We start from the raw sequence: 17,369 nt of genomic DNA on the forward strand, positions 1-17,369 counted from the left end.
TGATACACACAACGTCATGGCAAACCGCAGCGATATCGGCCTCGTGCTGTATGGTACGGTAAAAGGGCCCACACCCCGTGGAGCTTGTCCGCCTCAGGCAGAGATCAGGAGCATCATCGCCTTCTGAGAACCGACACCGTTGCAACTCCTGGATCTCTCCGGCGCTCGAACCCTCCTTCATCCCCCCCTTGGAGAAGGCTTTGACTACCTGCTTGCACCCCACTCGGGTCAATTCCTATCTTTATTTTGGATAGCAATTTGCGTCCGTCTTATCTAAGTTCAAGTCTTCAGGATACCGCCTCCTTGCCTAGGGGCCTTGCAAACATGGCGACTGGCAGCCACATGCATAATTTAACTACTCTGATCAAGCGGTATGTTCCTGCATCTGAGGATGCATTGCAGTTTGCCTCTGGGTCATCTGCTTATCCAATTTACCTCATCCTATGTGTGCCAACATGGAGCCCTCCATGTCGCGTCAGCTCACTAATTAACATTCACCAAACAGGCTGGAAGCCGCAACCTCCCGCCTGGAGGACATGGCGATGTCGTTGGATGATCCCCATTCTCCCAAGGCCGCGGAATCCGCCGCCGCACCGACACCTCTAGCTGCCGAAGCCCCCAAAGCAGCTGCTGCTCCCGCCCCTGCAGCACCTACCGTCCCGCCGCAAATCCAAGACTTCGACGCTCTGATCAACAAAGATGTCCAGAACTTCGTGGATCTCGGAAACACAATCGGGGGCCTTGTGGCAGAACAGGTGGGATAGCCGTGCATAGTTCTCCAGGGCGTAGACAAGAACACTTTGCTGACCCGCCGATAGTCGAACGCGGTCCTGCAAGCCTTCAAGGCGGAGCGAACCTACCTTTACGTTTCGACGAAGGCGAAGAAGCCGGAACCGCAGCCCCCAGAGCTCATGACGGAACTCCACAATGCGTCCGATAGCATCAACATGGTTCGCGAGTCTAACCGGCCGTCCCCTCTTTTCAACCACCTCAGCGCGGTCGCCGAGGGCATCGTCGCCCTGGGCTGGTTTTTCGAATCCAAGCCGGCGGACTTTGTGAGCGAGATTGTGGGCGGTATTGAATACTATGGCAACAAAGTTTTGAAGGACTACAAGGAGAAGTGCGTACTTGGGGTGCCGTGCAAGAATCGTGATGGAAGCTAACATGCTACCAGAGACCGCACCCACGTCCAGTACATTCAGGCATACTATCAAATCTTCAAGTCGCTTGCCGCGTACCTCAAGCAGCACTATCCCAAGGGACTGACATGGAATGATCAGAGTGGCATTGAAGCCCACGAGGCTCTCAGGCAGGTCAAGGGCGGCACTGGCTCTGCCCCTGCTCCTGGTGGTGCAGCGCCCCCTCCGCCCCCTCCCCCTCCTGTACCGACGCTCAATGTGCCTGGCGGAGTTCCCCCTCCGCCGCCGCCGCCTCCGCCTCCCGGCGCTGCTCCCGCGCCCAGTCAATCCGCGGATATGTCAGCAGTCTTTGCTCAGCTGAACCAAGGCGATGCCATCACTTCGAATCTCCGCAAGGTCGACAAGTCTGAAATGACCCACAAGAACCCTGGTCTTCGTGCCGGCTCTACGGTTCCCGAGGGCCAGGGTAGCAGTGCCTCGCGGTCCAAGTCTCCCGCCCCAAGCAAGAAGCCCAAGCCCGAGAACATGCGGTCTCGTAAGCCCCCTCGCAAGGAGCTTGAGGGCAACAAGTGGTTCATCGAGAATTTCGATACCCCCGGCGAGATTGTCGAGATCCCCGCGCAGCAAAACCACTCCATCCTCATCTCCCGATGCAACAAGACCATCGTGAAGTTGTCCAGCAAGGCGAACGCCATCTCCATCGACAACTGCACCGGCCTCTCCCTCATCGTCGACTCGCTCGTTTCCAGTCTCGATGTCATCAAATCGCCGAAGTTCGCCCTCCAGATTGACGGGGTCGTTCCCACACTGTTGCTGGATCAAGTCGACGGGGCCGTCGTCTACCTCAACCACAAAAGTCTGGGCACGGAGGTCTTCTCCAGCAAATGCTCCGCCATCAACGTCATGCTTCCTCCTCCCGAGGGCACCGACGAAGATACCAAGGAGTGCCCTGTTCCCGAGCAGATCAAGACGTATGTCAAAGACGGGGTCCTGGTCAGCGAAATTGTCGAGCACGCTGGCTAGACTGGAGGTCAAGCGTGCCTCTAGCCCTCCTCCGCCTTCTCTCTCTTTCTCTCCCCCCCTTTTGGTTTTAGAAAATCATGGATAATCTTGAATATATCTGCTCTCAATGATGATTTTTCATCGCCTCGGCGGCTTGCATTACTCGATGGCAGGCACCGTGGGGTTCCTTCCGTCGCGTTCTTCGCGTTCATTTACGACAAGTCCGGTGGTTCTGTCGCCGTATCTGTATTTTAGAATATTAAGTAGATAATTCTGCAACACCTTCCCTGACGCCGAGAAGAGACACTACCGTAGGTCCTGTAGTGGACCGGTCGATCGTACCGATTAGCTCCTGACTCCGACGTCCTGCAGAGACCGAGGTCCCACCCGGCCCGTCAGCCTGAGGCTCGCAGTCCCGCGCCTGGCCCAAGCGCGGTTTGATTGGTTTCCACGGATGACGATGGCGGCGGGTAAACAAAAAAAAAAAGCTCCGGCGACCCTCAGGGATGCAACCACCACCACCTTCCTTCCTTCCTCTTTCTTCACCTCCGCAACCCTCTCACACCACCTCCTCTCCCACACCACCGTCAAGAAAGCCGTACTCTGCATCGACTCGCAGCCGGCTCTCCTCTATTTTATTTCTTTACCGGCTTCATTATTGTAGTTGGAGAGTGGGCCGTGCGGAGTGCGGAGCGCTTATCGCTTATCAGGCATTGTTGCGACAAGCTCCTTTTCTCTCCTCCATCTCTCGCCGCGACTCGCATTATCCTCGACTACGCTTTCCTCAAGATCGCTCCTAACGGACGACGTCCTTTCCCTTCACAACACCTCCGGTACGTGCTTTCCTTGTCCTCAATGCCCTCGTCCTTCAAGAGAGCGCTCTCGCTCTCCCCCCGTCTTCTGTTTCTTTCTTCTCCTCTTCACCCATCTTGCTCTCAAGCGTCCGTAACTGTAGATTCGTGCTCTTCGTCAAGCTTACCATCATGGCTCTTCAGTTTCTTCTCGACTTGCTCGCTCGGGTCACCACCCACCTCACTCTTCTCTTCACTGCCCTCTTCACTTCTTTCTTCACTTCTCTCTTCAAACCTGCTCTTGCTCTCATCGACTCCGTTTTCGACTTCGTTGCCTCCCTGAGAGGCCTTGCTCGTGATTTCATTTCTTTTGTTTTTCGTTGTGTTAGTTTCGTTCTTGCTTCTGTTTCCCTTGCTCGTGATTGCGTTCGTGCGTTGAGATTGTTTGTTTCTGAAACTGTTACTTCCCTTGTTGCGTTGCTTAACTCCACAATATACATTGGGGAGACTCTCGTTACTTCGGTTATCGAGACAATCCGCATTGTCAAAAAAATTGTTCTTGGTTTTGTCGTTTCATTTCTCGAGTTTTTGCGTTCTGTGAAGCGTTCCATCTTGGACTGGGCTACCTTTATTGTTGGCTCGGTCAGGTCAGCTAGGCAGTTTTCGTTGGATGCTGTCGCTTTCACCCAGTTGTTTGTTTTCAGTTGCTACATCTACACACTCGATTGGCTTTATTCGGTGAAGTATTCCGTGGAGCTTTTCATTCGCACTTCCCTTGTTTTCTTTCCCCTGTGCTTTTTTTATGCCCTTGATTCACTCCAAGCGTTCTTCTCTGATTCCCTTGCTTATGTTGCATCTTTTTCTCGTGATCTCGTTTTCCCACTCAGGGCTTACGCAAGGCCGCTCAAGCTTTATGCTCTTGGTCTCGTGAATTCTCTCAGAGATTCTGTGACCCGTGCCTCAACTTCTATCACTGCTGCAAAGATCTCGGTAAGCACTCGCATCGCTCGTATCAAGGCCTCTTTCACGGGTGCAGTTGATTCTATCCACGGTCGTTTCTCAAAATCTGTTACCACTCTGAAGACTTGGGCTTCTTCAGTCAGAGATTCGGTTTCTTTGTTCAAGACCCGTGCCTTTACTTCCGTCACTGCTGCGAGAACCTCGGCTACCACTCGCATCGCCAGTGCTAAGGCCGCTTTTACGGGTGCAGTTGATTCTGCAAAGACCCGCGTCACCACTGCGAGAACTTCGACTTCCGATCGCATCACCACTGTCAAATCTGCTTGCACGGACTCAGTTGCCGTTGCCCGGTCGTTCGTCTCGGACACTACTCTACCTTTCTTCCAGTCTTTGCTCGTGATCCCGGCCTTCTTGCTTTCTGCTTTCTGCATATTCATCGCAAGAATCACCCTCGGCCTCTTCCATTCCGCCATCTTCTACTCGACAGTCGAAGGGTTCAGATCGATTCTGGCCATCCTGCGTGCAATGGAGCCCAAAACAGAGAGGCTGCTGGAACGACTGAGAGACGCCAATGCCTCCTTGGATGCCAAGGTAGACAGCCTCCTTGCAGTCAAGGCGGACATCAAGCAAAACAATGTCCCCGTGGGCGCAGTGCAGGGGCTTTTTGACGCAATCAAAATCGGCATCAGCTCGAACTACACACGATTCTGCGGAGCAGCCTTCTCAACCGCCGGCAACCTCACAAAACGACTATTCAGCCAACAACAGCAACATCTCGTGGCTACGTATGCTCGAATCCTCTATCCTGTTCTCCTCGAACGCCTCGGGGATCAAAAGGAACGAATCCGAAATCACGCCTCGCAAGCATTCGTCGACTTCTGGCCTGCAGCCCAGGATGAAGTCCAAGAAATCGTGCTTGTCACCGCCCTGAAAGGGAAGAACCCCCGGGCCAAACAAATGGCTACATCGTGGCTGTTAATTGTGCGTTCTCTTGTTCCCTGCTTCCTTTCGTCTAACTGATTGTTTGTCGCAGATGGTCAACAAATATGGAATCGCGTTCCGGCGTTACCTTTCGGACGTGTGCGGCTGTCTTGAAGATGCCGATCTCTCCGTCCGAGAGACGGCAAAATCGGTTCTTGTCGAACTTTTTATGTAAGATCCGCATGCCTAGCTTTTCGTTCCTTGTCATTTCCTTCCTGCTTGGTTTTCGTGAGAATGATGACTGACTAGCGTTCCAGAAACCAAGACAACGAATCCAAACTTTACCTCAAGCGCACCATGGAGAGAAGGGTTGATCTACCTCGGAAGGCCACTCGAGATTGGATCCTGTCGCAAATTGGCCCCATTGAGGATCCCGAAGAACCGTCTTTCTCTCAAGGAATGACCGAGCACCGCGACCTGCTGGTCGTTCGCCGCGACATACGGCGTGCTGAGGAGGAAAACGCTTTGGCCTTGCAAGAGCAGAAGGTTGCAATGCTTGAACAGCAGCTCGAAAAGAACCAGGCTCCTCTCGAAGATCTCCGCAAACGGGCCAACTTCGGCGAAAAATTGGACGTCGAAGTTCTGCAACAGGATGTACCTCGATCGAAGACCCCACTCCCATCCTTGCCGCCTTTCAAACCCGTGGCGCAGTCTAATGCCCCTAAAGTCCAGCCCTTCTTTGTCCGCTCGGCCGATCAACTGGAGGATATCTTCCGGGAAATGGCCCCTTATTTCGAAGGCCGCGAAAGTGAAGAGAACTGGTCTCAGAGAGAGAAGTCGGTTATCACTCTCCGACGAATGATCGGCGGTAATGCACCTCAGGACTATCCGCAGATAGTCCACGCCAGCTTCAAGATCCATCTCGATGGAATTTTCAAGACAGTCCTTTCACTTCGCACCACCGTGTCCTCGAATGGTCTTTACCTTGTCACCGATATGGCTCGCTTGCTTGGTCCGGGTATCGACAACATGGTAGAGATCATCATCCAGAACTTACTGAAGGTCTGCGTTGTGTCTAAGAAGATCGCATCGCAGAATGCGAACAACGCCGTTGATGCGGTCATGGCGAACGTTTCTTACAAAGAGCGCCTCTTGCAGCACATCCACAGTTCCACCTCCGATAGAAACGTTAACCTCCGTCTTTTCGCCGCCGGTTGGTTGCGGACCATCATCAACCGACACCCATCGATCAAGGCTGCCATTGAACATGGCAACGGACTGAACTTGATCACAGCGTCAATCAAGATCGGTCTCAAGGATGCTAATCCAAGAGTCAAAGACGAGATGCGTCACACTTATTGGACTTTCTACGTGGTCTGGCCCGCCAAAGCAGAAAGGTGAGTTTCCTTCCGCCCCTCCTTTGGCAATGGCATGCTAACATTCGAACAGTATTGCATCCGATCTAGATCCGAAATCGAAGAGCCTCCTGGACAAAAGCGCACACAACCCAAAGACTCGAGTTGCCGGCACATCCACAACCGAAAACAATCCTGTGGCCGCAGCTCCCGAGGCCGGCCGTCCCACCCTCCGATCGGTTATCGCTGCCCAGAAACGGGTCCATCTCAAAGGCAAGGCACCCGAAGTCCTCCAAGACAAGGCACCCGAAGTCCCCCAAGACAGGGCACCCGAAGTCCTCAAAGACAAGGCACCCGAAGTCCTCAAAGACAAGGCACCCGAAGTCCTCAAAGACAAGGCACCCGAAGTCCTCAAAGACAGGGCACCCGAAGAGTCGCCTGCCCTTGCAGGGCCTTCGACCCTTCACTTGGCGCCTGTGCGGCCAAGGCGTTTCAAGTTGAGGGGGCAGCAAGAAAAGATGAACGAGACAGGATATGCACAATCTGTGATGACGGACAACGATGATAGGTCATGCGATAACGATGGAGGAATTTCTGAAACACAACGGGGCAAGATGCCCATGCGCGATGTCAGCGGAATTACTCACGCCAGCGAAACCAGTCGAGCCAGCGAAGCCACTCAAGGATCCGCATCTACCTGTCTTGAGAACATGGTGGTTTTTGATCCATGCCGGATTGCCAGACTTTCGGAGGAACCAGATCTCGCTAGGACCCCGTTCCAATCGGGCAAGCCCTACACTAGATGCGTGCAGACCGGCAAACCAGAACGTGTGGCGAGCAGCGAGATAGGCCATAGACAAGCAAGTCAGATGGCACGCGTGTGTAGCAGCTGGAGCTCAGTCGATGGCTCAAGAGTGACCAGCAACGAAATTGATTCACTTCCATCAAGTGAGGCGGCACACGTGCCCAGTAACGACATGAGTTCAATGCGATCGGGATCTGGCGGATCGATAAGCATTGCACAAACCGACCCAGGTACTCCACCATTCAACTTGGATGACTACTTTGATGATTCCTTACTATCGGAGAACTTTGTGTGGAAGGATGACAATGGGAATTGGCTTTATGATGCGTCGCCATCACCCGATCAGATCGAACAACTTCAGCAAGCGGTGCCCAATGTGCGACGATCCTCCCTCAGAGTCCCGAGTTCCAATGGCGAGTGGCCTCAGGCAATGCCCCGTGTGCGGCGAGTATCATTCCGAGTCCCAAGTCCCGACGAGGATCCAAGGTGGCAGCGGGCGCTCTTAGAGCGCACGGATGAGGACTCCAACCGCAGAGTAAGTACCCCTTCTTCTCAAGATTCCAACCGATCGCAGCACTTGCTCGATAGGGGGATCCAGCTGATCCGTAGCAATAGAATGGATCCGCACGGGTTCAGGAAGCTGCGGAGCGTAATGGGGTCCGCCACGGCAACACTGTCCGAAGGTCAGCACAATGAATTGGCAGACGCTCTATTGGGCGCGTTGGTGCGGGGGCACGGCACTGGGGGGGCAGACACTTCGCTCCTCCCACTTCTTGACGTGCTCGAGCATACATTATTCTTATGCAATGGGGCATTCTTACACCACACATCTACGGGGGGGGCGCGTCTATATTATCAAACGATTTCGTCTTTCCTGGAGACCAGAGGACGCTGCGATGCTTCGGGTTATTTTGCTGTCCGCCTCGACGAAATCGCATCGCGGATTGTTTCGACCGAGCTGGACCAGGGGACGTTCGACTCCATTCAGGCTATTCTTGACGCCATTTCAGACAAAAAAGAAGAAAAAAATGTGATTACAATGGGTCTCATGTTATTGGCAGGGGCTCTTCATCGGCGAAATGCCTCGGGCTTAGGCCTCCCGGAGAGCATCGTGCAGGGGATCGGATCACTCGTTGCTGGAAGACTTGAAGACGGACATGCGGAGGTGCGTCGACTAGCCATCCAGTCGTGTGTTCACCTCAAGGCACTGATTGGGGATGAAGAAAAATTTTGGTCGTTCTTTGGAACCCCTTCAACGGGGACTCGTAACCTCCTGGCCTACTATCTGGCCAGAGGTTGAGACTTTTTTGTTTTCTTTTTGGTTCTGTGTTGCATTTTGTGTCTTTGTTTTTTTTTGGGGGGGGGAGGCATTGCATTGTGTTTTTTGGTGTTGATACCACTTTGGTTTTCTTGTTTTTGGGCTCACAAAAAAGCTGTGTATACTTTACGTTTTGTATGGATAAGCCACGAAAAAGAAACAATCAGAATGCGCGGTCCCTGTTTCTTATCTTTTGAATTCCTTTCTCTCGTACTCCATTGCCAAAGCCTCGGCCTCGAGGCGATTCATCTCGTTTCTGTTGTTCGGACGCATTGTGAAGGTCCGATACCCCTGCATTCTCCATCCTTGATCGGAAGAGAAGATCGAGACGGCGGCCATTTATCCAACAGGGACGTTCCTTGTCTGTGGGGATCAGAGGCTGCGAGATAAAATGACTGGCGAGCGGGTGTTTAGCCAAGGTGGTAGTAGTAGTAGTAGTAGTAGTAGTAGTAGTAGTAGTAGTAGATTCCGGTTGTTTCATGGCTCGTTCCGCATCGCATGTCATGTAACCTTGCCTATATAGTCAAGGTCATCTTCGCAGTAGATAGTTGCTCAGAGATCTCGATTCATTCACTTGATTCATTTCGACCATTTATTTGGTCATCCATTCATTCATTCATTCCACTGCCATCACGATTATATAGACCCCCAACGAAGGGTGGCCCTGCGTGCTGTAGCCATCGTGAGGCTTGAGGGCCCTCTAATGGCCAAAAATCCAGGGCAATTGGCTAGTAGAAGTGACAGAAGAGAAAAAGAGAAAGAAACGGACAAAGGAGAAGAAGAAGAAGAAGAAAAGGCAGAGGTAGGTGACTTAGCCCTCACTGTGGGCAGATTGAAGTGTAGAAGCCCGTGGCATCCAGGAGATGTTCCAGGTCTGTCCGCGACACCTTACGAGCCTCTCGGCAGAACACATATAGCCTATATGCGATATTAGCTAGGAGGTTTAGAAAGAAATAATTAGACTATATAAGGCCCTGGGGGCTAATTTTCGGATAATAACACCTAGGACACTAGACAAGATAATGGCTCTTGTAACAATTAATCTAGTAGACTGAAAAAGCGAGAGCCTTTGGTAGCGTACACATTACGACGTTTATTTCTTTTTGTTTTCCTATCTAGTAGCTATCCATAAAGGAATTCCACCAGAAACAGGAGGAGAAGCATTACTCATAACGGGCGCCGCAACAGGGAGTCGACCCCCTCGAGTAGCGTACACTTTACCATAGCGCTATCTAATATATATAAAAAGCATACGTAACCCATTTTTTCGGGGCAATTAGCCACCTCTAAGAGCCAGAGGCTATCTTGACTATATACCTACACCCTGTCCTCAAGAAGATTCTGGTCCACTGCACTCTGGGCAAGTCTGTTGCTTCTAGGATGGAAGGAACTGACGCTTAATTTTAGCCAACCATTTAAAGTATGCAGAGAGCCGCAGAGGATGCAGCTGCATGTAAGGCCAGCAAGGCATCCTATCATCTGCCCCAAAACACGTGTCCTTGACTTCAAGTAATTGCCTGTGTTTATATGATGCAACCGCTTGCTAGAAGAACCCGGACCTGTTGTAATGTTTAACTCATTATTTATAGAGGTTGGTCAGTTCTAGTCGTTCTCCGTACCCCCTGGGACCACAATATCAAGACCACAACAGCTGACATCGGAAGCATCGGGGAGGCGAATTGATTCTAGGCAGGACCGATCATCGGCGATATCCAATGACGTTTGTCTGGCGAATCTGATTAGATGCCGATCAGATTAGATCCAGGCTCTTTTTCCCCCTTTTTTTTCTCTTTTCTTTGGGTGCTGCCCCTTTACGGAGTATCCGAGGTGTCCACCATCAACCTCATCCTACCACGGGCAAAAAGTTGAAGGGCCACTGTCGGGAGGATTCGAGATTAATCGGTTCGTTTGCTTTCTCGCTTGTCTTCTTCGACTCTCCGGTCGAGAGGCGTTCTGTTATGTAAGCGTCTCCACCATAAGGTGATGGAGGGACTACGCTGTCCGGCTGTACGGCGTCGATATGAACCATGGGGAGAGGATTCGTAGACCCTTTCCCCGATCGCCCCCTTAATTGTTCTCGAAAAACTGAAAAGAGAGGAGAGGACGGGAAGTCCAGGAAAATGAAGCCAAGTCCCCCAAGACACTAGTCGTCCGTAGCAGGCCGGACCGGGACTGACTAATACGGAGTAATAGTTACAAATCAGGGGTCGTTCAGCACCGCGATTTATCAATCAATCAGATTAGATAAAAGGAACAGAAATCGTTTGACTTCACTCGGTCGGGCTTTATCGATCCTAGTCCATTGATGGAGACATCTCCCCCCAAAAAAATCAATTCGAGTCCAAGACCAAGCCCAGATGGACCCGGATCCGAGGCGAGATCGAGCAGCAGAGAAAACCCGGGAGGGGAGTCTCCATAATTTCATCATCCGTCGCGGTTGGTTTTGCCATCGACGAAATTTTCTCCCTCCATTTTTTCCCCTTCATTTTGGGCAGCGACTAACTAGCGAGTAACGACTAGCGACCACCAGGATCGGAGTAACTACGGAGTAAAACGATGTGTCATCTTGGACGATCCATGTAGCAAGCAGCAATCTACGGAGTCGCACAAGGTAGGGAGGAAGAAGACGGACGAAAGTGGTCGAAAAGGAAACGCGACGATGATTGGCGGCGCGAGTTATCAGATGAGAAGCTCCCGGACGGCCACGTCCCAGTCGGCTGTGGCGTAGCCCTTGGCGTGTAGGTAGACTGTGAAGGTAATTATGCAAAAAAAAAGCGAAAGAAAAAAAAAAAGACTCAGCCAAGGAACTGGCGTAAAAAATTATCAATCAATCCGATCAGTCGAATCCCTCGGTTACGCCCATTTCAGGTACCGCAACGAACCGCCGCTCCACTGGCGCTCGCCAATCATTCCCTCGCATTGTCGCTGCGTCTCTGCAGAAATTGTTTTCTCCATCCAAAACCCACCCGGACACAGAGCCATTATTATCAGATGGCCACCGCAACCCACTCGCGCCCTCCCCTCGGCCGCCCGTCTCTCCTCCCTCCCCTGCCAAGTGGAGTTCTGCTCTCTTTCTTCCTTGGGCCCTCGTCGTTCTGGGACCCTCTTTTCCCTCTCCTAGACTCTTTCGCACTCGGCCTGCAGCCCATGGCTTCGACTAACTTTCAGCGCCGGTTCTTAGCTAGGGCCGCAACCGGAGCCGTTGACATGGTAAAAGGATATTCCCCTCCTCTCTAGACGGGTGTCATTAGTAGCCTACACTTGTGCGAGCTACCTGGCTCTCTTTTTATTTTTCCTTTTTTTCTCCCCCCCGTCTTCTTCTTCTTCTTCTTCTTCTTCCTTTCCCTTCCCCCTCTCTTCTTCCTTCCCGTTTCCTTCCCTCTCCCCCTTTATCGTCATTGCTTTTGGTTAGTGAGGGATGCTCCTTGGAGACATGAGCTGAGTGATCCGTTTCACTCTCGACCCATTGTGAATTGTCGTCATCCTGGTTGAAGCGACTGGTGGAATGCAGAAAAGTTTCTTCGCGGTCCTACCAGAATAGTGCTACGAACCAGACCATTTCTTCTTTTTTTCCTTTCTTCTTTCCAGAACTCATCTCCCTGGCATTGCCCGCATTGATCGATCCGAACGATACTGAAGCGATTCATATATACGTCTGCATCCGCGGACCATGTCACAGAAGACACCTCCGCCCGAGAATGGGCAGGAAACGCCCAATGCGTCTGGCGAGGGCCAGCAATCTAAGTTTGTACGTTATTCCACCGCCCGGGTTCCTTGGCTGCACGGCATCTGTCGGAGGCAGAGGGAGTCGATGTACTGACGACGTGTCTGCTCCCAGATGCAACAATTGAAGGGATACATCCCCACCAAAGCGGATTGGGGCAAGTGTTTCTCGTATGTCCGACTGCTGTTTTCCCTGGACTACACCATGACCGATGTTTTCCTCATCATTGCCGGTGTGATCTTCGCCATTGCGGGAGGCGTTCCTTTCCCCTTGCTCGGTATCGTCTTCGGTGATCTCATCAACGACATGAACTCCACCACCTGCGCCAGCTCCGACAATGCGTCGGGAGAACTGTCGGACAGCGTGCGCACGAAGGTGCTGTACGTCATCTACATTACCATCGCCAACTTCTGCTTTATCTACATCCACACGTCCTGCTGGTGCACGGTGAGTGAACGGCTGGCGCGTCGCTACCGGCGCCGATACTTCGAGAGTGTCATCAAGCAGGAGGCGAACTTCATCGAATCGCTTCCGTCCGGTGATATTATCTCTCGTCTGGTCGGTGACATCGAAGTCGTGCAGTCGGGAACGTCGGAAAAGGTCGGCCTGGTCATCACAACCATCTCGTATTTCGTGGCGTCCTACGTTGTTGCCTTTATCAAGGTGCCTAAGATTGCGGGAATGCTGATCTCCGTCGTCCCTTGCTTCATGCTGATGTCGCTGATCGGAGGCCACTATATCAAAAAATACGCCGGACGCATTGCAGAGAATGCGAATGCGGCCACGTCCATCGCCACTTCCAGTTTGTCCCACCTGACTCTGGTCCACGCCTTCAATGCCAATGATCGTCTGGAGTCTCGATTTGCCAGCTATCTCTCGCAGTCGCATAAGGATGCGCTCAAGAAGGCCTGTACCCATGCTGCGCAGCTCGGTTTCCTTTACTTCGTCGCCTATTCCGCCAACGCCCTGGCCTTCTGGGAGGGTGCGCAGATGATCTCTCACTCCGTCGACAATGACAACAATGGTGTTTCGGTCGGTGCTGTGTACACTGTCATTTTCGTCCTTATCGACGCCTCCTTTATCCTGAGTCAGGTGGCACCTTTCATCCACGTTTTCGCCTCGGCCGCTGGCGCCTCGGAGAGGCTTCTGACCGTCATCAACCGGCCCTCGGCCATCGACGGAACGTCGGACGACGGCGACAAATCGGCCACCTTTGGCGAAGATGATATCGAGTTCCACGACGTTCACTTCACGTATCCCTCCCGCCCGGATGTTCCCGTGCTGCAGGGAACCAGCTTCGTCATCCCGCCCAAGAAGCACACGGCCATCGTTGGACCTTCTGGTGGCGGCAAGTCGACCGTGGTCTCCCTTCTGGAACGATTCTACGACCCCAAATCTGGCAAGCTGACGATCGGTGGCAAGGACTTCCGCGATCTCAACGTTCGCTATTTACGAGGTAACATCGGTTTTGTGCAGCAAGAGCCGTCGCTGCTGGATCGCTCCATCCTGGAAAACATCGCCTACGGCATGGTCTCTTCGGCCGCCGAGAAACACCAACGCTTGGCCCCGTTTATTCTGGACTCCAGCCTGCCCGAACTCGCGGAGAAGATCAGGAATGGCACGTCGGAGAAGGACGCTCTTTCCCACTGCGATGCTTCCGTCACCGAGATTGTCGACCTGGTGAAAGAGGCGACCGCCGCGTCCAATGCGTTGAACTTCATTGAGGCCTTGCCTCACGGGCTTGCGACCAGCGTGGGAACGGCAGGAAACCAACTCAGTGGTGGCCAGAAGCAGCGTATCGCGCTCGCCCGAGCGCTCGTGCGTGAGCCAACTCTGCTCATCTTGGACGAAGCGACGGCTGCCTTGGACTCGACTAGTGAGCAACTGATCCAGGCAGCACTGGCCAAGGTCTCCGAGCGCGTGACCACGGTGTCCATCGCTCATCGTCTCGCCACGGCCAAGGACGCTCACAAGATCGTCGTCGTCCAGAGCGGCCGGGTGACGGAGGAAGGCCCCCACGCCGACTTGGTCGCGCAAGGTGGTGTCTATGCCGAGATGGTGCGCCTGCAGAATCTGGGCAAGTTGAGCGCCGAAGACCTCCAAGGCTCGGATGATGCGATCCGCGTCTCTTCGGACAATCAATCTGCATCGGGACTTTCCAAGCGCACGGATGATAAGGAGCCATATGTCGGCGTCAGCGCATCGGACGTCACGGAAGACACCGTGGTTGGAGAAACGCCGCCCGGGTCCAAGGACGGCAAAGACGACGACAAGAAAAAGAAGAAGAAAAACAAGCGCTCGACATGGTTCAGTACCAAGTATATCTTCTCTCTCGTCCGGGCAAACCTGCCCCTGATCTTCCTGGGTCTCGGCATGTCTTGCATTATCGGTGGCAGTTATTCGGCCGAGGCAGTCGTGTTTGGTCATACCGTGGGCAGCTTGAGTCCCTGCAGAGCTGCAGAAGACATCAGCGACAGTGGAAACTTTTACGGGCTGCTGTTCTTCATTCTGGCCCTGGTCGAGTTGACCGCCAACGTGGTGGGCGGTGCTGCCTTCGGCTGGGCCGCCGACAAGATCCTCTACCGCATCCGAGTCTTGTCTTTGCGCTCGCTGCTCAGCCAGACGGTGCAGTGGCATGGCATGGAGGATCGCACGCCGGGAACCCTCATCACCTACATCACCGGTGATGCCTCGGCTCTAGGTGGAATCACCGGTTCCACCATCGGTCTCCTTCTCGCCACGGCCGTGAACCTGGTAGCCGGTCTGGTAATCTCGTTTGCGATCGCCTGGAAGATCACCATCGTCCTGTTCCCGACTATCCCCGTGCTCCTGGTGGCGGGTATGATGAAGCTCCGTGTCCAGGCCAAGTTCGCCGAGCGTCATCAGAAGGCCTTCGCGAAGGCCACCGCGATCACGGTGGAGGCAGTCGACAACATCCGGGCAGTCTCGGCCTTCTCCCTGGAGAAGCAGTCCTACGAGGTCTTCGGCCGGGCGCTGAAGCATCCCTACCGCGAGACGATGAAGGCCATCGCTCACGGAAATGTGTGGCTGGCGCTGGCATTCAGTATCAGCAACCTGGTCTACGCGCTCGCCTACTGGTGGGGATCCCGCCAGATCGCGGAGGGGCGCTACTCGCAGACGCAGTTCTTCATTGTGCTGCCCGCGCTGCTGTTCAGTACGCAGTCTTGCGGGCAGATGTTCGCTCTCGCCCCCGACATCTCCAAGGCCAAGGTGGCCTCGTCCAACATCGTTGAGCTGCTGAACACCCGCTCCGCCGAGGAGGAGATGGCGCCCAATTCGTCGCGCAGCCAGCAGCCCTCCAGCAGTCTGCTCGAGGAGAAGGCTGCGGCCCAGGACCTGGAGGCCTCGGACGGGGCTCGGACGACGCGTTCGCGGACGTCGGACAGCGCCATCGGCGCCCAGCTCCGCGGCGTGCATTTCACCTATCCCAATCGACCGGAACGGCCGATCCTGCGGGGTCTTGACATCAACATCCGACCGGGACAGTTCTGCGCGCTGGTCGGACCCAGTGGATCGGGTAAATCCACTACGTTCGCCATGCTGGAGCGGTTCTACCGGCCCTCGCTCGGATCGGTGGTCATCGACGGCGTGGACGTGACGCGGCAACTGGGGACGGAATTCCGCGACGATATCGCGCTGGTGCCGCAGGAGAACGTGCTCTTCGAGGGCACCGTGGCCTTCAACATCGGCCTGGGCGCGTGCCCCGGACACGAGCCCACGCAGGCGGAAATCGAGGAGGCGTGCCGCATGGCCAACATCCACGACGTGATCACGAGTCTGCCCCAGGGATACGAGACGATGTGCAGTCACGACGGCAAGCAGTTCTCCGGCGGACAGCGACAGCGCCTGTCGATTGCGCGGGCGCTGGTGCGCCGACCGCGCATGCTGCTGCTGGACGAGTCCACCAGCGCGCTGGACGTCGAGTCCGAGAAACGGATCCAGGAGGCTCTGGCGACGTTGGCCGGCCGCACGACCATCGTGGCGATTGCGCATCGGTTGAACACCATCCACCGCGCCGATCAGATCTTCTTGATCGAAGAGGGCCGGTGCGTGGAGCAGGGAACGCATCAGGAGTTGATCCAGCGCAGCGAGACGTACCGAACCAGCGTGATCCACCAGTCTCTCGAGACCTGATCTCTCAGTCTATCTGAATGGACAGCATCGATTCTCTCGAGATCGGGAGATCTTACGACACCAACACATACATTTATACACCCACCCACCCCCCTATATATATATATACCCATGGACTTTTAATATTTGAGGAGAGGGCGACCTGCGACAGGCATGACGGAGCAGGGGGAAAAAGACAGAGCGAGCAGGATAGATAGATTTGGAGCCCAAAAGCCTCGTGTTGATTGAATCTAGAGAGTTGGGAAAGTGATTGGAAACGGGCGTTGCGGGAATGCAGTGATTTTGAATAATTGCCAATGCTAGTCGAATCATCATTCATCCATGATCAATAAAGATTAAAGACACGAAAAACTGCGTAGTGAATGGAGGATCGACGAGCGGAGCTAATAATAAATGCCAGACGCACTAGACGGCGTGAGGTGGCCGAGGGGCTCTCGTTCCCGCCGGCGCGAGTTTATCTGAAACCGTCGCTCACCGTGTTTCATTTTCCCTTCTGCCTCTCCCTCGTCCTCTTCCATCTCTTCCCATCTCATCCCATCTCATCCCATCGCGTCTCGTCTCGTCTCGTCTCGTCTCTTTCTCTCCCTCGTCGGTCTTTTCCCCCCTGTTCCTGCTCGCCCCCCCTCCGTCATCCCCCCGTCGTCTCATCGCTGATTGCCTCGTGTTATTCTCCTCTCTGTGTTCTGGCCTTTCTCTTCATTCCCCTGAATTGGTTCCTTTTTTTTTTTCTTTTTTCTTTTTTTTTTCTTTTTCTTTTTCTGTTTCTTTTTCTTTTTTTGGATCCTGCATCTGTTTCGACTTGCTCGTCCAGCCTCTCCTCCCCTCCATTCGGCACGGTTCCTTCTGCTATATTGCCTCGTCCAGATCGACGTCTAGACGGCGTCCTGCATGGTATAGTGGCCCCCCCCTCTCTGGTGCTTACGGGGTTGTTGGTTCTGCGGTGTAGAAGTCACTTTTAGTCCCCGGTCTGTCTCGGTCTCTGTCACCCCTGCTGGCTTTGCGGTGCTGGGATTCCGGGGTTGTTTGTGATTGGATTTTTTTTTATTCTATTCTATTCTTTTTTTTCATCCATGTGTCTTTTCTTTTCTTTTTCTTTTTTTCCCCCTTGTCACCCGTCCCCCTCTCCTGCTCGGTCTTGTCCAGAATAATGGTCCTTGTCGATCGTAACACTAATGTGGATCTTCGCTTTGGTGCTCGCA

The 17,369-nt window shown here is 53.7% G+C and overlaps 3 protein-coding genes across 3 annotated transcripts; all 3 read left to right on the forward strand.

Annotated features, from left to right (window-relative positions):
• Positions 1-128: 128 nt before the first annotated feature.
• On the forward strand, positions 129-2,433 carry capA (adenylate cyclase-binding protein). Its single transcript, XM_024850222.1, has 4 exons — positions 129-371; positions 506-755; positions 819-1,120; positions 1,175-2,433. The coding sequence occupies exons 1-4, from the start codon at positions 325-327 to the stop codon at positions 2,160-2,162; spliced, it is 1,587 nt and encodes a 528-aa protein (XP_024698891.1). The 5' UTR covers positions 129-324; the 3' UTR covers positions 2,163-2,433.
• Positions 2,434-3,124: 691 nt separating this feature from the next.
• P170DRAFT_485239 (uncharacterized protein) lies at positions 3,125-8,381 on the forward strand (the record flags this gene model as incomplete). Its single annotated transcript, XM_024853921.1, has 4 exons — positions 3,125-4,873; positions 4,926-5,044; positions 5,131-6,210; positions 6,263-8,381. 4 exons carry the CDS (start codon positions 3,125-3,127, stop codon positions 8,271-8,273), a joined length of 4,959 nt encoding a protein of 1,652 aa, XP_024698892.1. The 3' UTR covers positions 8,274-8,381.
• Positions 8,382-11,766: 3,385 nt separating this feature from the next.
• Positions 11,767-16,404, forward strand: P170DRAFT_513934 (ABC transporter ATP-binding protein). Its single transcript, XM_024855160.1, has 2 exons — positions 11,767-12,039; positions 12,130-16,404. Exons 1-2 carry the CDS (start codon positions 11,962-11,964, stop codon positions 16,168-16,170), a joined length of 4,119 nt encoding a protein of 1,372 aa, XP_024698893.1. The 5' UTR covers positions 11,767-11,961; the 3' UTR covers positions 16,171-16,404.
• The last annotated feature ends 965 nt before the right edge of the window (positions 16,405-17,369 follow it).

Source organism: Aspergillus steynii (genome assembly GCF_002849105.1).
Source record: "Aspergillus steynii IBT 23096 chromosome Unknown P170scaffold_10, whole genome shotgun sequence".
Taxonomy (NCBI): Eukaryota; Fungi; Ascomycota; class Eurotiomycetes; order Eurotiales; family Aspergillaceae; genus Aspergillus; species Aspergillus steynii.

Coding starts and splice junctions, on each gene's coding strand:
- capA (XM_024850222.1), top strand. CDS start 325: ATGGCGACTGGCAGCCACATGCATAATTTAACTACTCTGATCAAGCG. Junction 756..818: donor GGGGCCTTGTGGCAGAACAG/GTGGGATAGCCG, acceptor ACCCGCCGATAG/TCGAACGCGGTCCTGCAAGC. Junction 1,121..1,174: donor TTGAAGGACTACAAGGAGAA/GTGCGTACTTGG, acceptor ACATGCTACCAG/AGACCGCACCCACGTCCAGT.
- P170DRAFT_513934 (XM_024855160.1), top strand. CDS start 11,962: ATGTCACAGAAGACACCTCCGCCCGAGAATGGGCAGGAAACGCCCAAT. Junction 12,040..12,129: donor AGGGCCAGCAATCTAAGTTT/GTACGTTATTCC, acceptor GTCTGCTCCCAG/ATGCAACAATTGAAGGGATA.